At 37.9% G+C, this 23,398-nt stretch overlaps 1 protein-coding gene across 1 annotated transcript in view; it reads right to left on the bottom strand.

The window, feature by feature from the left end:
- Positions 1–23,398, bottom strand: part of LOC136866711 (chymotrypsin-like elastase family member 2A) — a 172,864-nt gene that overhangs the window by 75,716 nt on the left and 73,750 nt on the right. Inside the window, exon 5 of the mRNA XM_068226817.1 lies at positions 2,973–3,079. Within this exon, the coding sequence (XP_068082918.1) occupies positions 2,973–3,079 (107 nt within the window). The remainder of the gene's footprint in view (positions 1–2,972; positions 3,080–23,398) is intronic.

Genomic DNA, 23,398 nt, shown 5'->3' on the forward strand with positions numbered 1-23,398 from the left:
TCATCGCTGTGGTTGGCACTGTAGTGCCGTTCCAAATTGTGTTTTTTTAAATACATTAAATCTCGGTGGCGCACTCAATATTTGGCATGCCCTTTATAAGCTGTATAGAAAAAATAATTTTCCCATTCTGCTTTAAGGGCTGCTGCTTCACCACTCCTTTTTTTTTGTATGATGTTCAGTCATGACAGCTGCGAAACTGATTTAGTTACACGCTGTAACAAAGCGCATTGGACTAGACTAGCGACTGATGGATCGGCTGCTCGCTTCGGCGCGGCGGGCAGACCACACGCTCAGCCAGGCAAGCTCCTCCCACCCCTACCGAAACTACATTCCCCCAAAGCGCTCGGAGCACTGCGCACCGACACAGATAGGTCTTATGGCGACGATGGGATAGGAAAGGCCTAGGAGTTGGAAGGAAGCGTCCGTGGCCTTAATTAAGGTACAGCCCCAGCATTTGCCTGGTGTGAAAATGGGAAACCACGGAAAACCATCTTCAGGGCTGCCGATAGTGGGATTCGAACCTACTATCTCCCGGATGCAAGCTCACAGCCGCGCGCCTCTACGCGCACGGCCAACTCGCCCGGTGAGCGCTCTTTGGATGGCCCTGGTCTAGACGAATCTGTCACAACCGTGCCACCAGACTGAACCTTCCTTATAGCTAATTCATATATGATCCCTTCCTTGCGCAAATACCAAGGACCAAGAACCTCTCTAGGGCCAGACGTAATTAATGCAATTTTGACAAAATTTTGAAAAATCAGAAAAAATTCTAGTGTTCAAATCCAGAATTTATAAAAAGTAGTCAAACGGGCATTGTCCAGACCCGTTCAATCACGCTCTGCGGCCACTTGATGCGAGGTTTCCGAGGCTCACAGAGGGAAAAGAGGTGCCTGGGTTGAACGGCTGGACAAGGAATTAACTAGAGCAACACTTAACACAACAAATTTTGAAAATTTATTTCTTTCCTTTTTTCTTGTTTAAAATTGATAGATAGAAAATCTGAATGAACAGCAGATAAAGATAACAGGTTATTAATGATCTCGTCAGGTATAGCAATATAATAGACTTAGAAGTCCGAACATCAGGGACAAAAACTAGTAGTAATTAGTAGGCAGTTACTCTATACAGGATGTACCAAAAATCGACGGCAAAAATTTAGGAATGGATTCTTCACATAGAGAGAAGAAAGATGTTATGACAACATGGGTCCGAAAACGCATACTTACAGATTTATTCAAACTCTGTGACACATATTAATTTTAGTAATAATTTACATGTCCTCATTCAATCATCCAATCGTCTCATCAACAGAGGTTCGCCATTAACATTTGGGCAGGAAATTGTTGGTGATCCCTTGTTGGGACCCTACGTTCTTCCGAATATGCTTACTGGACAGAACTACAGGAATTTCTTGCGTAATGCATTGCCTGATTACTTGGAAGACATGCCACTTGTATCTCGTCGATAAATGTTTTTCATGCAAGATAGTGCTCCCGCACATTTCAGTCTGCTGCCCGCAGGTACCTGAATACCCATTTTTCCGAGCACTGGATAGGTAGAGGAGGACCGATTGCTTGGCCACCATCACGCTCACCTGACTTAAACCCCTGACTTTTACCTGTGGGTACACGATAAGACTCTCGTGTATGCAACTACTGTTCCTGATGAAGCAACTTTATATGAGCGCATTGCGACAACCTTTCAGACAGTACGCACTACACCAGGCATTTTTGATCGCGTGCGTAACTCCATGCGATGACGAGCGGAGGCTTGTATTCAAGCTGAAGGTCGTCACTTTGAACAATTTCTCTGATATACGCTCAAATTGTTTCAGCTGTCGTTACAGACTTACGTATAAATGTACAAAAGTTTGAATAAATCTGTAAGTATACGTCTCCCGACCCATGTTGTCATAAACTTTTTTTCTTCTCTCTATGTGTGGAATCCATTCCCAAAATTTTTGCCGTCGAGTTTTGGTACATCCTGTATAGCATAGCGACTTATTACTCTTGACAGATACAAAATGTATAAGAGCAAGATTTTTTCCGACCATCTACACTCCATGGGAGTCTTTGCTCCAAACATACCATAGTCCATCCTCGCAGAGACAACAGTTTCTTATGGCGCACTCAAATTCCACCTGACATCCTAATGGTTGTCCTCACATTAAAGTATTTATACACAGTTGCCTCGATGTGGGTTTATCTATTTCTTAACAGTTATATAATTTACTTTTTCCAAAGGGAACTAACACCAGAAATATTTTTCGAATAAACAGGGGCATTATTGCCCACACTAAATGGCCTTAATGACAAAAGAAAATGGTTACACATAACTTTCCCCTCGAACTACCCGCAGGATCTATCACATGTCTAGGTAAAATCTGCCATTACCTTGATCCGCTGTATCTTCCTCACGCAGGCCTCGCCCCTGCCTCCTTAGGTTATGTCGCACTCCTCGAACACTGGGGCAATTAAGACAATACGGCCCAAAAGTGCCCTGCTTTTATAGTACCATAAGGGGGAGATTCCAGAACTATTTACTGAAAGGCTGGATTTCTATACACACTCCCGATTTTAATTGGCTAGAGAAAATATTTCCACGTTTTTGATAGGTTGATTACAATCGAGAAGAAACCAGCTGAAGTGTTGACAACTTCGGTACATTAAAAAAACAATCCTCAGAACCAGGTGTATAAACTTCAAAAAATAAACATTACTCATTGAAATAATTAGAGTTTAGCCCACGAGGGGGAGCAAATAAATCCATGGTAGAGACTTCTGACAGTAAAAGATAAAAGTTTTCTGGGAGTTCACAAGTTCAAGTGTGTTTACATAGATGGCCTTAGAGAAGACGCGCAGTTTAACAAGCTGGGGAATGTGTACTTTATCTCCATTATTTATATATTCTTTATCTTTCCTTTTATTGAAATGTACAAAATATAAAATGAATGATATGATATTGTATCTTACTTGTGAAAACAGTGCGCAGCCGTCGCTACCCATTGCGAGCGGATGAGAACACCCCCACACCAGTGGCCGATAAACCCGAACTTCGGATGGAGCAGCTGAAGAGACACCTGCAACAACAATCCTGAGAAAGAAATTTATCTGATACCTACATTTCAAAAATCTCAATATTGAATATTCCTATTATCTTAATGCCGAAAATGAGTTGACAGTCATTTATTTGTAAAGATATATTTGCCCGGAAGCTAATAAAATAATCTGAATTACAGTAGCCTACTTTTACGAATGAAAACGTTAGAAGCAAAGAGTAACGTGTTGTAGTTCCAAACCTTTTCCACATATCAGAGCTATATACATAATTCATTCGTATTTTAGAAGATAATAATAATAATAATAATAATAATAATAATAATAATAATAATAATAATAATAATAATAATAATAATAAATGGCTGTAGTAGAAATCGTGATACTTACTCATTAAGATACATTTTGGATGTAGTTTTCACCACAAATTAATCCAATTCCGGGACTTCCGTTTCGTCTTTATTTAAAGTATGTACGATGTGAACTGGGTCATAATGAATAACGCTATTGAAAAAGACGGAAAGTTAAACTAAACATAGTGTTCATTTGGATAATATTGGGCCTTCATGGCGGTATATATCTGCTCAAAACTCAATATACACCTATATTTACCTGTATATTTATTCATGCATTCATTTATGAATCCACCCATGCATTTATCCATCGACTCGAATGCTCTCTCCTCAGTCGGTGGTTATCCGTGACTGGGAGAGAAGTGTTTATTCATTCATGCATGCATGACAATTCAGTCATGGAATCATTCATTAATTAACTCACCCATGCATTCATGTAGCAATATGCATAGTGTCTGTTGAATATGGAAGAGAACTATGACAAATAAATAAATTAGATCCTATATTTACCACTCTGGTCAGCTAAAATTAGAATAATAAACACTGTTTGCGTTTGAAAATTTCGTGTTAATCAATTTTTATCTGTTGGGCATCTCGCGAAACGTTGCTTGTGACGGTCACAGGGATTGATATTCAAATCAGTTTCTGAAGTAACAACCACGATGAGGAGTTCAGATCTTAGGAGGGTAAATATATAGGCCTATCTAAGGAATGAACAAGATATTTGGTTTCCTTCACTTCATCTACAATATACTCCTTAACCCTTTCTGCCAGAATTGATATAAACTCTTCGCACGTTTGAAAAGAAAAATATGATGCGCTCCCTCTTCCTTTATTTTCATAAGTTCTGGAAGGTCGCTACCCCTAAAACATGGGGCCGGCTATTAGCTGTAGTTTCTTCTCAAACTTTCCAGTATGTGCTGACTCAAATCCATAGTTGTGACCACAGAAAGATTCGCCTTGTATGGGAACATTTTGACCAGACCAACTATTTTTTTAACACGTCCCTCCAATATTTAAATTCTGTGTCAACCTGGGATGATAATTTATTATCTATTCATCTTAATCTGTTTAGCGTCCAGGGTTGGTTTTCCCTCGGTCTCAGCGAAGTATCACACCTCTACCGCCTCAAGGGCAGTGTCCTGAAGCGTGAAACATTGGGTCGGGGGATACAACTGGGGGGATGACTACCCTCGCCCAGGTGGTCTCACCTGCTATGCTTACCAGGGGCCTTGCGGGGGGATGGCAAGATTGGAAGATATAGAAAAGGAAGACGAAAGGAAGCGGCCGTGGCCTTAAGTTAGGTACCATCCCAGCATTTCCCTGAAGAGGTGGGAAAGCACGGAAAACCACTTCCAGGATGGCTGAGGTGGGAATCGAATCCACCTCTACTCATTTGACCTCCCGAGGCTGAGTGGACGCCGCTCCAGCCTTCGTACCACTTTTCAAATTTCGTGGCAGAGCCGGGATTCGAACTCGTGCCTCCGGAAGGGGGCAGCTAATCACACTAACCAGTACACCACAGAGGCGGACTTATTGTCTATTCACCGAGCGAGTTGGCCGTGCGGTTACAGGCGCGCAGCTGTGAACTTCATGCGGGAGATAGTGGGTTCGAACCCCACTGTCGGCAGCCCTGAAGATGGTTTTTTGTAGTTTCCCATTTACACAACTGGAAAATGCTGGGGTTGTACCTCAATTAAGGCCACGACCGCTTTCTTCCCATTCCTAGGCCTTTCCTATCCCATCGTCGCCATAAGACCTATCTGTGTCGGTACGACGTAAAGAAAATAGCATATATATATATATATATATATATATTGTCCTCTACCTTTCAAATTTAATCATTTTCAAAATCGCTAAAATATTTAAGAAATTTCAACTGAAAACAGCATCTAGAACCAGAAATAAAATATCAGAGCATATATGTACAATGCACATTGTGTCAACAAAAACGGTGTCTGCATCAATTCGGGAGTATATATAGGCTCACTTGTGACAACTGCAAAGTGTTTTATATAGGAAGGACTGGGCGAGCCTCAAATCAAAGTTATCAAGAATATTTCTAGACAATAAAGTACAACAGCTTTTGCGGAACACATTTATAACAACAAGAATAGCATTTTATAGATCGAAAACGACACTAAGTAAATTTTAAAGCTAATTATGGATTTCAATTATATACCCGTGAAAATATTGAGATATTCTTGGCGCAAATAAGGGAACCTGATAACATTTTAAATGAAACAGTCGCAGCAACATTTTGTTTACAACCTTGAGGTGACGTAATATTACGTGCTTCCAGCGTGCCCCTTACTTAAAGCTAAACGCTTGTTTAGTACTCGAGCAACAGCCTGAGCACGACGATAAGCCAGCCCTTCCTACGGTATGTAGTACCTTTTACAACATCATTGTAACTTTGTATGAATCGTTTGCACACTTTTAAACTTGTTTTTTTCTTTTTCTTATTTTAGAGTTGACTTCAACAAGGCTCCATGTTAGTATTTTAAAACTTATTTTAACTCATTTTGACAACACATTTGTGTGGAATTAAGTGTTTTAAATAATTTCAACACTGATGATGGACCTTAGAGTCCGAAGACCGGTTTTGAATTTAAATTAGTGTGCTGATACGGCTATATGAGATTACTTATAATAATAACTACCACGAGCACTGTTACTAAGATAGCTTTGACATTTTATAATAATTATAATTTGTCATACATTTGTCGAGAAATATCCAATGTCTTTAAATTTAAGAACACAAAATTGTAAATAGTATCTATCAAAGAGGACATTATGTTTAACCACGAATACTTAAAGCATAATCTAACTCCTAACTTTGTTAATCTGAAAAGCAACATCACATCAGTGTCCTGTCAACGTGCCGTCAAAAAAGCACGGGCAACATGGTTAAAAAGTGAAATCAAGAGCCGACATGCAAAGAAGGATCAATTCAATAAAGAAGCTCTTCTCCTTCGGCTCCAAATTTTGAACACGTACAATAAACTGGAACGGATTTGTTTTACAACACACATTCACGAATACATAATAAATGGACTTGAGAAAAAACGAAAAACAGTTCAAAACAAATTAAGTAAAGAATAAATACATATGTAATAGCTTTGATGATTTAGTTGAACACAAATTTTGTGAGACTATTGTTGTAACCGTCCAGGCTTCTCAAGCCATACTAATTTCGTGTACAATCCTTTTACGCGATATCACTCGATATCAAGATTATCCGCCATCGGCAATTATTCATAAAGACATATTAATTTAACTTCAATAATTTGTAAATAAGGTTTTCGGAATCATATTGTATATATTAGAACATCATTTATAATTTAAATTATTATATTATGTAGGATAGGAATTCATTATGTACTGTAAATATGGTCAATGTTGAGACAGAGTTGGTGTCATTTCATCTCATACTTATGTACACGGAAAAGTTATTCCTGAAGCGGGGAAGTTGGATGACTCACGGGTTTAACTCATGAGCAAAAGGTATTACACAGCGATCCGCATGCAAGGCTAGCAAGCTAGGAAACTACATCATCCCCACGCCTACTGGTTACTTGTGAAGAATGAAGAGAGGGAGATGTTAATGCGATCTACGAATCAGATGCTTCGTTGTATTGAGATTTGGTATTGAGCTGTTACCAAGAGTGGGGAGAGCCCGGGGATACACTATCTAGCGCGGAGCAACCCTCGTCACTACCAGAACCGCAACTACTTTATTATTTTTCAGACAGTGAGTGGTCGCTTCGAGACAGTACTTAGCTGCTGTGATGTTGTCGGATCAGGGTGAGACGAAATAATCTTACGGCTTGTGATATATTCAGTAATTATTCTGGACGAAGAACTACCTTTAGTTCAAGTCCACGGAGTTGGTACAAGTCTGTATTGTATCAGTAGAATAGCTAAGTTGGATTGAGATTTCTGCTAACATGGAAAAATTCATATCTCTGAATTTTCTCCTCCTACGATCAACGGTGATCAATTTTCATAAGTATAGGGCCAATGTCTAATTTAAAGACTAGGCAATTAGGGATTGCTAGTCCAGATAGCCCAAACCATATCACAGAAGGAAGGAAGGATGTCCATGGAGCCAATTCTATAACGAACGAGTAACCACGGAATATAGGTGACCTCAACGGAAGCTGTAATTGGTGAGCTTCAATTAGATCAAGCAAACAACAGTTAATTTCAGTAACGTAAATTCTAAAATCCCTCCAAGCTTTAAGGAACTTTTCCGATTCATCTCATTTTTGTACAATAAATTCATTTTATTTAATATTGCGTTAATTTTCTTTCTCAAGCGATACTTAATGGTTAATTATTTAAAATCCTACCCCTGTGATTTAAGTATAAGTCTCTATGCTATTAAATATACATTTTGCTTTACAGTTTTGTTTAAAACTGTAACGCTGGCGTCCGAACATTACATAGATAAATAGGAAAACATGGAATGATAATTGATTCTATTTGCGTGGCAATCTGCCGGCAAGCCACATATAGTTTATATTTATATTCATGTGTCCCCAGGTATTAACTTTCGTCTCCACCAATGAGAAGTTTAGGAGAGCGAACAGTTACATTGTCAACATTTCGGACACACATTTAACCCAAGATGAAACCAAACTATTAAAATATAGGTCACAAACACAATCTTAAACAAAACCTTAATAATGCCACACTAAAACAGGTAATAACAGAGACTGAATCAGCCATCCAAAAAGTCCCTAATAACAAAAATGTAATTGTAAGACACTTAGTAGCAAATGAAATTTACAAAATAAAAAACCAATCAAAGAAAAACAAAGAAAGTAATACGCACCAAAATCTAATAACTAATCTAAAATCACAAATCAAAAGTAATAACTTGGTTGTAACTAAAGCAGATAAGGGCAAGGTCACATTTATCCTAAACTAGCTGATGTACCCGTGCTTCGCTACGGAATTCTACATTGTATGCAGAATTCTAGGTTAGGTAGTGTACACGTTGTAAGCAAGATTGTCTTAAATTATATAGCTCTTAACGTTACCCTAGAAACGCGACGGGAGGTCACCAAACTTCTTTTCTCATATGAAGACTGAGGGAATTTCCACTGTAATGGTAGACCCAATTTCATACCATCAGTCACAATCAGGTTGGGAAGTTTTCATTATAATGCCTTTTTACATCCTCAGAAAGACTGTCTTAGTGGTTTTCCCAACTGAAATGAACATACAATGGCGCTAGTAAAAGCAATGCTTTCATATTACGAAATACTCGTTCAAATGAAACACCAAACATTTTCTCACTTTTAACGAAGAGGACTACGCTGTCTATCTAACAGTCAAAAGTTCCAGACCTGGAATGACCAAACCGCAGACAGCCGTGATCCATGAACACTCTTCGGTTTTCTTCGGCGGGGAGAGGGTCGAATAGTGGAGCTCCAGGGCAAAAACTATGCCCAATTACTATTCTCTTTCCTAGGAGTACCCGATGAGTCGGAAAATATCAATTCACTACACTGGCGGCGGAAAAATCTATCTGAATTGAAGGCAAATTTTTCCTCCAAGCCAGAAGAGAAACCCCCTCTTCACTGCTAGTTTGGAATAAATTGAATGTAGAATTTAATAAAAGTGAAGAGAAAGAAGCTTTTCTTAAGAAACGGCTCTTTTCAGAGTTGAATTTTTAGTTATTTAGTGAATATTGTGGTGCTATAATTTGGAAAAGGCCTAAATTTTTATTCTAGACCAGGCCATAATACTACTACTACGACTAAGTGAGGCTCTGCCTTAAATGTGCACACTGCTCATTCAAAACAGCACGTCAGAGTAGGGATCGAATAGCTGAAATACTATGATGATCCAGTGTGTTACGTACCAGCTGTATCATAAAATGTATGAACCAGAGGAATGGCATGCTAAAGAAGAGAGTTTTCTAACTCCCCGGCTATTTCCCGCCAATATTCAGTCAGGCTGTTATACTCGGTACCCAGCAGTAATCCCATCTATCGGAGTTGAGAGGCAGCATCAGAGACAAAGAACATCACAATAAACAATGGTCAATGTAATGTTATTGTTGATCAATGTTACGCACTTTCGATATTATAGGCCTTCACATTTCGTTTTCTTCCGACTCTGAAATACCATTCTTATCATAGTCGGTACGGTAAAAGTGAATAAAAGATAAATGATCGGAAATTGTATTCTCTATAACTTTTTGTACTTTTCGATAGGACCAATAACATCGGTATTTAAAAATTACATTTTAGGCACCTTCCCCCAAAACTACAATTTCATCCAGGATGAATAAAATTGTTTATGGCTTAGACTGTAGTTTTTTATTCCCCGACTCCATATGCCGATTTTCATTCAATTCTGTTAACCCATTTTCTCGTGGCTCGGCGTTGATGTGGACTTAGCAACAAAAATACAAATTCATGAATATCTGTGTTATCATAGCCGGTACGGTAAAAATGCATAAGACATAAATGGTCGAAAATTTAATTATCTATAACTTTGGTTATGTAGTATTTATCAATACGACAACTAATAATGTAAATATTTGAGAATTACATTTAGGCCTTCCTCTAAACTACCATTTCACTAAGCGTAAATAAAATTACTTATAGCTTAAATTGTAGTGGCACATTGTCGACTTTGCATACCAATGTTCAATGAAAAAGGACCACTAATAACGTAAATATCTAAAAAGTAAATTTTAGGCCTTCCCCTAAACTACCATTTCACTCAGAGTGAATACAATTATTCATAGGCTAGATTATAGCGACGTATTTCTCGACTTTTCATACCAATTTTTATGAAGATAGAACTACTAAAAACATAAATATTTGAAAATTAAATTTTAGGCCTTCCTCTAAACTGCCATTTCTATCAGCGTGAATAAAATTATTTATGGCCTAGATTGTAGTGACTTATTCTCCGACTTTGCATACCGATTTTCATTAAATTCTCTTTGGCCGTTTTCTAGTGATTCGTGTACATACATACATACAGAGAGACAGACAGACAGACAGACAGACAGACAGACAGACAGACAGACAGACAGACAGACAGACAGACAGAAATTACGGAAAAGTAAAAAGTGCATTTCCTGGTTACTGTGGACATGACCGATACAGAAATACCATTCTTTTCAAAATATGAGCAATGTACAGACAAAACTCTTATTTTATATATATAGATAAAGACGACTACATTCAAAAAACAATTGAATTCATAGAAACAAGCACCATAAAGGAAGTAAAATGAGCCCCGTGCCTATTCACAAAGCATTATTATTAAACACCCATTAGACATAACCCGTCCATTTATCACTCTGATATTTCTAATGATTATTATTATTGCTGTCCACTGGCGAAACTTCACGGCACACATGATCATTGTTATTTACATGCAAAACAATCGGACATCAATCTTGTCCCACAATATTGAAATTCTCTGGCAACCCTCTACCTCTGGATAATCGTACAACATGCCTTAATATCTACAAAATTTTGGAGAAACCGACCTAAGTCAGACAAACATATTTGGAGCACTTCTAATTAATTAATTTATCTTTAAGTGAATAATACTCTTTCACAATTAATAATGAACACATCAAGCATGTGAAAGCACAAAACCAACCCTAATCTACTAAATTACACAAGAATAAAGAGTGCTTGATACAATTATTTACATATCAATTTCTCCCTTTGTGCATCTATCTAAATTATACCAACCTGGAAGCGGCTTGCGTGACACTCAAGTTTCCATATTAAATGATGTGATTTTCCCCCCAGCACTAACAAATCTACATAAATAAATTGTGATTGCCACTCATCTCTGCCTGTTGTTTGCTATGCCGGACGAAGAGCCTCATGGTCCTTCCCGGCTTAGCCCTGCATCCTGGTAGCTTTCATGTTAGCTTGAAGTAGTAATCCACTGCTTTTTTGAAATTTACATATTTTTCATTTATTAAACATTTAGCATTTTGACAATTTACACTCAGAGCTATTTTACATAACAATTTACACTTCTGGCCTTCTATCTGACCCGCTTACTTTACACATTCATTCTTCGTTCCTCCCGGCACTTTAGGAACCGGTGATATATCCCAATCACCTTATCGGAACGTCGCGCACTCGTTTGTCCGAACGCGGCACTTTAGTAATGTCAACGTCTGCTAGAATGACCAGGTGTCTCCCGTATCTCAAAGTCTACAGGCGAAACTTCATGGTTCCAGAATCGTCTTCCTCGCTCCTAACACAATAAATGTTACTTTTACAAAGAGTTTTATACGCATTTGAACGTAGTTACAGCTCGACGAACTTTTTACCAAATATCTTTGCACGTACTGGATCACTAACTACCCTAAGAGACCGTAGTGACCGCTCTAACAAACTCTTACAAGTGTATTTGTTACACGCACTGACATCGTGGTCGCTCGACCAAATTTTTACAAGTGTTGTGGTTGCACGTATTTGAACGTAGTAACTGCTCGACGAACTTTTACCAAGTGTCTTATCAGTTGCCCGAACTGGCATTTATGTGAGTCTCATCCCCTCTCCGAGGTCACGAGAGGTCACGTTAGAGTGAGCAGTTCCAATTTCCCCATTTGACTATATGCAGGCCTCCCGGTGGCTTGAACTTGGGGTCAACTAATGTGATTATATGATGCTTGCCTCTACGCCAAATCTCAACTCATTTCGATCGCTGGTTAAGATTTTTGCTCCTGTATATTTGGCGGGCAATTTGGAGCTATTTTTAGCGTCCCTTACCTTCAACTAATCAGCGAATAGCGTCACTAATTTCTAATAATTATGACAGTAAATCTTCATTAATTAATAACTTTTAATATTTGGTCATTTTTTTAAAATTTTCCTGATTACGAATCTGTATTCAATTTTCATTTATAAATTTAATCAGTAAAGTTACATTAATTATAATACAATGTTGGCTTGACTGCTTCTCCCCGGAGAATTTTACTATTGGTCCATAGCTAATAAGAGTTTGATACCTCATGTTTTTCCTTTACCTGCTAACTACAGGAGTCAAACCCGTCTCCAGCCTTAGATTCCCTATGATGTCATTTCCAAGAAACTCGCATGACGTTCTCCCTTCGTTCAGTAGATCGGCTAGCCCTCGGCAACGTATTTCCTGGCTGGGTTTGAAAATAGCCCTTCCGTTCTCTTTCCAACTTGACAATAATTCTTGGAATACTAATTTTGCTCGCCATTGTGTTTCCTTCTGAGACTGTAATCCTCGTGGAGACAAAAGTCTGTGTGGGTATTTCAGCACCTTACCAACTGGTCGGTAGTCCCACAATGTACAAATGTAAGATATTCTTGCTTAGCGAAGAAATATATACCTTAATAAATAATTATAATTGAATGACGCAGCTGACACCCAACCAGAAAGCTTAAAGAACCAAGACAGACTAAGTCACATAGAAATTAATGAAACGATAAATTTATTAAGTCCAATATTAGATAATAATTACTCAATATTCAATGGAAAATACTACCAGCAAAACATAGGTTTACCTCTATCAGGTCTTTAGCCACCATTTATTTAAATAACCTTGAGAAATTCATCTTGGACATACAACAGAAGGAAATAAAATTATGGGTCCGTTAAGTTGACGACACGGTAGTATTTTTAAATGGAGACCTCATTACTCCTGAAACACTTCTTTGTTGTTTAAAGTTGCTTCATAGCAACATCAATTCAATATGGAAAAAGAAAACGATAAAAAGTTAAATTTCTTGGACCTCACAACAACTGTAGAATATATTTCGATATTTTTAGGAAATCCACACTATCCATCACCATCATCAACATAAAATCCAAGCACCCAGGAACTCACAAACAAGCAGCTTACAACAGCTGTATAAATATATTAAAAATTCCCGTGAGTAATGAAAGTAAACTGAAAGAATTTAGAGTAGTAAAGCAAATTGCTGAAGCAAACGACTGCAACCCAGAAATGATAGGCAAAGTTATACGTAAAAAAAGAAAACGAGGAAAAAAGAAAAACCAATGAGAGAAGAAAGGAAATCTTTGAACTTAGACATTTTGTAACATGTACGCATTTTGGAAATCAAGTTTTTTAAATCGCTAATATATTTAAGACATTTCAATTCAAAACCTCATTTATAACCAGATATAAAATATCAGGAAGGACTGGGCGAGTCTTAAATCAAGGATATCCAGAAAATTTCAAGACAATAAAGTACAACACATATTCACCTTTTGCGGAACACATTTATAACAATAATCATAGGTTTTTAGGGATCGAAAAGGATGTTAAATTAATTTTTAAAGGTAATTATTGATTTGAATCAAATACCCGCGAAAACATTGAGATATTATTGGCGCAAATAAGGGAACCTGATAAAATTTTAAATGAAACAGTCGCAGCAACATTTTGTTTACAACCTTGAGGTGACGTAATATCATGTGCTTCCAGCGTGCCCCTTACTTAAAGCTGAACGTTTGTTTAGTACTCGAGCAACAGCATGAGCACGACGATAAGCCAACCCTTCCTATGGTAGTCGTGCCTTTTACAACATCATTGTAAGTTTATATGTGTTGTTTGCATACTTTTACACTTGTTTTTTCTTTTTCTTATTTTAGAGTTGACTTCAACAGGGCTCCAATTTAAAACTTATTTTAATTCATTTTGACAACACACTCATGTGGCATTAAGTGTTTTAAATAATTTCAACACTGATGATGGACCTTAGAGTCCGAAAACCGGTTTTGAATTAAAATTAGTGTGCTGATACGACTGTATGTAATTAGAATAATAAGTTTCAAATGTAACACCAGTTCCTAATTCATGTTCAGCTGAATTTACATGGGCAGTTAATCAGGACCAGACACATTTTTTAGTCATTAAATACCTCTGTAGATTTTGCAAACTTCATTGTTCCCTTATGCAGTAAACATGGGACCAAAATACACTATCCTGTTTTGAGAGAATACTGAAAATTGTCTTTGTTGTTTCTCGTCATTCCTCGGGGTTCTGAAACGTAAACCTTTATTTAAGTACCTCAGAAAGTCATTGAATTTCCTATATGAATGGCTAAAATTACAATCACTCCATATTTTGTGCAAAATGAACTTGTTTATCAATGTTATTGCGAAGAAATTCAGTTATTATCTACTTTGCAGGATCGTAATAAATTGACTCATTTTCATCCTTTGCTGTGTACGCGTCATTTGGGTCAATTGAAATGTGTTTTCATGTTATTGTTATTGTTTACAAAATAGAAAATGGCTGACTCAGATAAACCACACGCTAAATTATTTTCGATGCTGTTCGCCACATTATTACACTATGGACTAAAACCGGAAATAGTTGTCAGTGTTTCTTTCTTAAATATCCCATCTATTTTTACGCTCCTTCTCACTAGTTCTTTTTTTTATTATTGCCTTGTCTCTCGCGAGTTTCCGATATTGAATATCACTTAGACTTTTACGACGGTCACTCATTTTAATTTAAATTAAAATATAAATTAAATAGGTTACTAAATAACAACAATTTTTACATTTTTTTTACTTTTATAGGATGAAGAACGCCTTCTGGTTTGTCAGCATTTACATCACCGTGCACAAAGGAAGATGTTTTGCAGGTCAATGATAAAGCTGTAATTGTAGCCGAATATTGGAAAAGCATTATTTAGCAGTGTTGTAACCGTCCAGGATTCTCCAGCCCTACTAATTTAATATAATATCATTTTACGCCATATCATTTGATATCAGGTTTATCCGCCATCGGCAATTATTTATTATAACATATTTATTCAACGTCAATCATTTGTAATCAAGGCTTTTTGGAATCATATTGTATATATGATAACATCGTTTTATTAGTTAAATTATTATATTATGTAGGATAAGAATTCATTATGTTGTAAATACGGTCAATATGTTGAGACATAGTTGTTTTAATTTCATCTCATGTTTGTGTATACGGAGGGTTATTCTTGAAGCTTGGGATTTTGCGTGAGTCATGGGTTTATTTTATGACCAAGGCTAGTAAACAGCGACCCGTGCGCGAGGCTTGCAAGCTGGTCAGCTATATCATCACCACGCCTTCTGGACTTGTCGAGGAAGAAGAGAAAGGGAGTTGATGCTTCGATCTATCGAATCAGATACTTCGTTGTATATGAGTTTTGAGATTGAACTGTTACCAAGAGTGGGGGTGAGCCCGGATATATACTGATTCTCAACACGAGAACGGGACCTTACAGCCTTACAACCTTACGACCTTACAACCTAACTACTGATACTCCATCACTACTACTTCTACTGTGAACATCTACTTTGAACGACGTGATTTGATATTTGAAACAGTGTGTGGTCGCTCCGCGACATAGTTATTTTTGTACAATGTGTTGTCGCTTCGATACAGTACTTAGATTCGGTTATGTTATCGGATCTGCGTGACAAGAAACAAGCTTATGGCTTGTGTTATTTTCAATAAATATTCTGGACGAAGAACTATGTTTAGTTCAAGTCTATGAAATTTGGTACAAGTCTGTACCGTATAAATAGTATAGCTCAGTTGGATTGAGATTTCTACTAATATGGAAAAATTCATATCTCTGAATTTTCTCCTCATACGATCAACGCTGATCAGTTTTTACAAGTATAGGGCCAATGTCTATTTTAAAGACTAGGCAAGCAGGGAGTGCTAGTCCAGATAGCCCGTACCATATCAGAGAAGGAAGGAAGGATGTCCATGGAGCAGAGTCTACATCGAGAAGAAGAGAACGAGTAGCCACGGAAACCAGATGACTTCAAAGGAAGCTGCAATTGGTGAGCTTCAATGGTAAATTCAGTAAATTATAAATTCCTCCACGCTTTAAGGAAACTTTTCCGATTCATCTCATTTTTTGTATAATAAATTCATTTGTATTTTATATTGCGTTAATTTTCTTTCTTAAGCGATACTTAATGGTTAATTATTTAAAATCCTACCCCTGTGATTTAAGTATAAGTCTCTATGCTAGTAAATATAAATTTTGGTTTACAGTTTTATTTAAGACTGTAACCATAGCGCCCAAACATTACATAGAGAAATGGGGAACCACGGAATGTTAATTGTTTCTATTTGCGTGGCAATCTGCGGGCAAGCCACAAATAGTTTGTTTGATATTCATGTGTCCCATGATAATAACTTTCATCTCCTCAAGTGTTATGACGAGGTGGAACAGTTACATTTGTCGCACCAACGTGGAGCTCGAAAACCATTAAGTATACGTGGAAAGAAAGCAGTAAAAGTAGAGTCTGTGTTTGTGGGGGTTAAGTGAGTGTCCATATAATTTGTATGTGTGATTTTGGGGGAATCATGGCTGCACAAGGTGAAAAGGACATGAAATTGCGTAGCGGAAACTTAGTAAAGGGAGGTGAGACGCTGAATTCTAGGAATGTTGTAGATGAAAGCATTGAAGTAGATAAAACGGTAGAGAGTGGTGGGAGCATGGAAAATAGCACAGAATCTGATGTAGCTAGGATGGAGGGCGAAAAAGGTAATACGAATAGTGAAATGAATATTCAACAACTGTTTATGATGATGCAAGGGATATTACAGCAAACGGATGAAATTAGGATGGAAACGAAAGTGATAGATGAAAATAGGAAGGAAACGAAAGGGATAGATGAAATTAGGAAGGAAACGAATGAAATTAGGAAGGAAACGAATGAAATTAGGAAGGAAGTAGAGAGAACGAAAACCGAAATTAGCAGAGAAATAGAACAGACGAAAACCGAAATTAGCAGAGAAGTTAATGCTAAGATGGATGCTTTAAACCATAGATTAGATGAAGCACTAGAACAGCAGAAACGTTTTGAGAATCAGTTAGCGGAACAGGAGATGAGACGCAGCCAACATGAGAAAGTGGTAGAAGGAAAGTTAACTGAACATAAAACCGAAGTCATAGAGTTGGTAGAGAAAGAAAATAGTAAAGTTAGAGAAAGAGTACAACAACAATACGATGATCTGTGTGTTAAGGTAGAGATTAATGCCAAAATATGTAATGAAAAGTTTAAGAAAGCAGAGGAAAATGCGGTTGAAATTAAAGCCACCAAGGAAAGACAGGAACACATTGCGAATGACGTGAAAAGAATGAATGAACGTATTGATAGGTCGGAGGCACAAATACGTAAAGAAATCAGAGAAAAGCAAGGTAATATAGGAAGTCAGTGCCATGGTACAAATTTCATATGTGAAACAGAACTACCTAAATTCTTTGGGAGGCAGACAAACCCTTTAGATTTTTTAAACACTGTTAAGAAACGGTTTGAAAAGCGAATCGAAGAAGGAATCATTGAATGGGAAAAAGCGTTAGAAATAATTGGTAAAGCTTTTATTGGGGAAACGAAATCATGGTTTGCGGTGTATAAGAGCAGCATGACCAGTATGGTGGAATTCCAGAAATATTTCACGGAAAAGTTTTGGAGTGAAGCTAAACAAAGCAGGGAAAGAGAACGCATTGTCTTTGGGAAATTTAGGCCACACGAGGGAGTTTCTATGACTGAATATTTTTTAGCCCACGTTATGATTTGTAAAAACGTAGATGGGATGTCAGCGGAGAGAGATATTGTAAAGTTATTACTCAGACATTTTCCCAACAAAATCCGCGAAGCTAGCTGTATGCAACAGATAGAGTCTATTCAGGGAATGGAAAGATTGCTAGCAAGTTTCGATGCGTTAGGAAATAGTAGTAGTACACGAGAGCACACAAACTATCAGACACCACCCAGAAGACAAGAACACAATCACCGTGGTCAGTTGCAACCGAGACAACAACCTGTAGGTAATCAGTCACACCAGCAAAATAGGAATGTTCAGAGGGAACGCAATGTAGAGGAAGGTACAAGCCGAAATCAGGATACAAGGAGACAAAGTAATTTAAACTGATAGTAGACGGTAATGAGAGATCAGATTATCAGTCTTCAGAACATGTTGCGAGAAATTGTGTAATGACGCACATGGATTATGATCTCGATGTTAGAGATGAGTTATTACGGGAGGTGGAAGTGAATCAAGTCGAAGTTGGTAGTAAAAGTGAGAACCCCGTTGTTACGATCGTTATATGGAGGGCGCAGTATCAGGCTTTATTGGATTCAGGCAGTCAAAGATCATGTGTAAGTCTGAAGTGGTATGAGGACAGAAAGAAGGAGAATATTGAGATTGAAGAAATGCCTGTGAAATCCACATATATCGTCACTGCTGTAGGTAAACGATCCAAGCAAATATGTAAACAAGTTGCCATACCTATTTGTATTAACGGGAAGTCGAAAATTCAGATCCGTCTTGTTATTCCGAATCTTATATTTGATGTTATCTTGGGATCTGACTGGCTAAGTTTATACTCAGCTCGGTTAAATTACAATGATGCGATAGTATATTTAAGGTGGGATAATGAGGATGTTAAAGTCACGTGGGATGCCGAAGTTCAGACGAAAGTGGAGGTTTGTAACATGTGGTGTGTTAATGAGGTTTCAAAAGATGAAGAAGAGAGAGCGAATATTAAGTTGTGTGAAGTGTGGTTAGAGAAGAACCACGATGATGCTTTGAGAGAAGCGGCAGATAGTAGCAATTTGGAAGACGGTCAGAGGGACCGATTGTTGTATGTGTTGAGAGAACACAAGGAAGTATTTTCATCGAAACCTGGCAAAACACATGTGTATGAACACTCATTTTCAGTGCTGGATAAAAGTATATTCGCTGGACCGAGATATCCGATACCACATAAGTATGCTAAAGCAGTAGACAATCAAATTGAAGCTATGTTAGAGGATGATATTATTGAAGTTTCGAGTAGTCAGTGCGTCAATCTTTTATTGAGTAAAGCGACAGGTCTTAGTTGTAGTAAGATTATTAGTGTCAAGTATGTTCAGGAATTAGGTACGCCTAGTAGGTTATTATCTGATAGCGGATCTCAATTTACATCGAAGAAGTGGAAGGCTGTGATGACAGAGTTAGGTATCACACATGTTTTTTCCTCAATTAGGAATCCGCAAGGGAATATGTGTGAACGCACGATGAAGGAATTAGGTAGGATGTTTCGATCTTTAGTTCATGACAAGCACACTGCGTGGGTTGGTTCTTTAGCGTTGATTGAAAAATGGATTAACATGGTTCAGCATGATAGTACGAAATTCACCCCATTAGAGGTTCATTTTGGCAGCAATCCAAGGAATGAGCTGACAAAAGTACTAGATATTACACAGGAACCTCAGCGGGACTCTCAGATATATGTCAGATTAGCGAGAGAGAATTTGATTAAAGCGGCTGAGAAGCGTAGCAGACAGCAGAAACGTCAGGTGTTAGACGAATTTCAGGTAGGAGATTCTGTTCTGTTACGTGTTCCCATGCTCTCGTCCAGTGAAGAGAAAGTGACGAAGAAATTCTTTTTGTTGTATCAGGGTCCATTCCAGATTCATTGTCGGGTTGGTCCTTGTGCATACAGATTGGCAGATGGTAATCGTGTCATGTTGGGCACTTATAATATTCGCTCTCTGAGACGATATATTTCTGCGAATTAAGTGTAATGTCTCCCAGGTGTTGTTTTGATAACATTAAATGTACTTGAGTTGGAAAACGTGAATTCATGTATAGGTTGTGAACCTAGACTTGACACCATTGTAGAAGCCATGAGTAACTTGGGATTTTCTTTTGAAACTGCAGAAGGAAATTAATGCAATAATTTTCTTAATAATAGCTTTTGCAATGAAAACAAGAAATTGCTTGCGGCCATCTAAGAGAGGCAATCCACGTGTGATTACGTGTGTGTGTGGTGTATATATTATGATAACCTGGAACTGCCGAACACTTTGATGGTGAAGTGCAAAGATAGTGTTACTTACCTGTTGTTGTAAATATTATGAGTGTTGCTGACAAACTTTCGGAAGAAAATCGGCAGGAATTATGTTATATGGTATCGTTGAAACAGACACTCTACAGTGAGATACAAGATTTGGTTATGTATGTTTTTTATTAAGTGTGTGTCAGATGCAATTATGTATATATCAACCGTTTTGTTGTAGTGTGTTATTTTCATATATGTTATATCTGTAAATAACAGGAGGGCGTATGTAACCGTCCAGGCTTCTCCAGCCCTACTAATTTAATATAATATCATTTTACGCGATATCATTTGATATCAAGTTTATCCGCCATCGGCAATTATTTGTAATAACATATTTATTCAACGTCAATCATTTGTAATCAGGGCTTTTTGGAATCATATTGTATATATGATAACATCGTTTTATTAGTTAAATTATTATATTATGTAGGATAAGAATTCATTATGTTGTAAATACGGTCAATATGTTGAGACATAGTTGTTTTAATTTCATCTCATGTTTGTGTATACGGAGGGTTATTCTTGAAGCTTGGGATTTTGCGTGAGTCATGGGTTTATTTTATGACCAAGGCTAGTAAACAGCGACCCGTGCGCGAGGCTTGCAAGCTGGTCAGCTATATCATCGCCACGCCTTCTGGACTTGTCGAGGAAGAAGAGAAAGGGAGTTGATGCTTCGATCTATCGAATCAGATACTTCGTTGTATATGAGTTTTGAGATTGAACTGTTACCAAGAGTGGGGGTGAGCCCGGATATATACTGATTCTCAACACGAGAACGGGACCTTACGGCCTTACAACCTTACGACCTTACAACCTAACTACTGATACTCCATCACTACTACTTCTACTGTGAACATCTACTTTGAACGACGTGATTTGATATTTGAAACAGTGTTTGGTCGCTCCGCGACATAGTTATTTTTGTACAATGTGTTGTCGCTTCGATACAGTACTTAGATTCGGTTATGTTATCGGATCTGCGTGACAAGAAACAAGCTTATGGCTTGTGTTATTTTCAGTAAATATTCTGGACGAAGAACTATGTTTAGTTCAAGTCTATGAAACTTGGTACAAGTCTGTACCGTATAAATAGTATAGCTCAGTTGGATTGAGATTTCTACTAATATGGAAAAATTCATATCTCTGAATTTTCTCCTCATACGATCAACGTTGATCAGTTTTTACAAGTATAGGGCCAATGTCTATTTTAAAGACTAGGCAAGCAGGGAGTGCTAGTCCAGATAGCCCGTACCATATCAGAGAAGGAAGGAAGGATGTCCATGGAGCAGAGTCTACATCTAGAAGAAGAGAACGAGTAACCACGGAAACCAGATGACTTCAACGGAAGCTGCAATTGGTGAGCTTCAATGGTAAATTCAGTAAATTATAAATTCCTCCACGCTTTAAGGAAACTTTTCCGATTCATCTCATTTTTTGTATAATAAATTCATTTGTATTTTATATTGCGTTAATTTTCTTTCTTAAGCGATACTTAATGGTTAATTATTTAAAATCCTACCCCTGTGATTTAAGTATAAGTCTCTATGCTAGTAAATATAAATTTTGGTTTACAGTTTTATTTAAGACTGTAACCATAGCGCCCAAACATTACATAGAGAAATGGGGAACCATGGAATGTTAATTGTTTCTATTTGCGTGGCAATTTGCGGGCAAGCCACAAATAGTTTGTTTGATATTCATGTGTCCCATGATAATAACTTTCATCTCCTCAAGTGTTATGACGAGGTGGAACAGTTACAGTGTATCTGGATACAGAAAAGTACAAAATGAAAACCATTCAAATTAAACTCAACTGGCAGACAAGCAATCAGCTGATAAAATGACTGGCGGTATTTTCTTTGATTTTATGTGGGCATTGTTGAGTGCAGATACTGGATACTCTTAGGAGGTGATAGTGGTGTCTCCTACCACAAAGTTTACGATTACGAACGAGACTTGCCTCGTATGTTATACCCTGAGAAGGCATGGCGTTGAGAAAAGTGCTATTTTTTGCATTTTGATGACGTGTCGTTATTACTAGTACAAAACATGTCCTCTTTTTGTTGCCAGACCGTTCATTAAATTTGTTTTGATTGTTGCCAACGTTATTCATACCCATTTCATTGTGAGTTACGTTCGTGTTCTCTTTTGAAGAGACCAAGCAAGTTGGCCGTGCGATTAATATCCGGCTCTATGTCTAAATGGTTAGCGTGCTGGCCTTTTGGTTCAAGAGGCACCGGGTTCGATTTCCGGCCGGGTCGGGGATTTTAACGTTAATTGTTTGTTTCCACTGGCTCAGGGACTGTTTGTGAGTGCCCCCTTAATTAGACAGTATAATGAAAAACAAGTAAATATAGATAAAAAAGAAAACATCATAAAAAGGATGAAAATATAAATAAAAATTAGGGGCGCGTAGCTGTGAACTTCCATTGGGGAGATAGCGGGTTTGAACCCCACTGTCGGCAGACCTGAAGGTGGCTTCCCGTGGTTTCCCATTTTCACACCAGGCAAATGCTGGGGCTGCACCTTAATTAAGGCCACGGCTGCTTCCTTCCCACTCCTTGTTCTTTCCTATCCCATTGTCGCCATCAGACCTATATGTGTCGGTGAGACGTAAATCAACTTGTAAAATACGTTGTCTGTCTGGTTGCCCACTGATGTTTCTTGCAGTGTCACTTATTTCTTCTCTTGAGTCACCCTTCCGTACTTCCAAGCTAGTTTCGCACCCCATATTAAACTGGCTTACAGCTGATACAACGGCGTATTATAGTCGTTTCTTTGACACAAATTTTATTTTAGAGCATTTTGACCACACAGTGCTGCGAAGACTCTCATTTGCATTCCGAGTCCCGCCACTAACACACCTGGCAAGAAGTTCATTTGCTGCCAGCCTTTGGTAAACCGGCATTCGTTTTACTACCACTGCAGGCTCTAGCTTGGTTTTCATGTCTTTGGCTTCTCTTTCTTCGCAGTTGCCCTGTTGTAGAAGCACCACGAGCTAATCCCTGAGGGGCACTTGAAGTGACGAGGATTGCCCTCTGTGCTCATGTAGTGGTATAACGTAGCATACACTGCAGATTTCATTTCCTGTACATTTCTTTCTCTCTGA

Source organism: Anabrus simplex, chromosome 3, assembly GCF_040414725.1.
Source record: "Anabrus simplex isolate iqAnaSimp1 chromosome 3, ASM4041472v1, whole genome shotgun sequence".
Classification (NCBI taxonomy): Eukaryota; Metazoa; Arthropoda; class Insecta; order Orthoptera; family Tettigoniidae; genus Anabrus; species Anabrus simplex.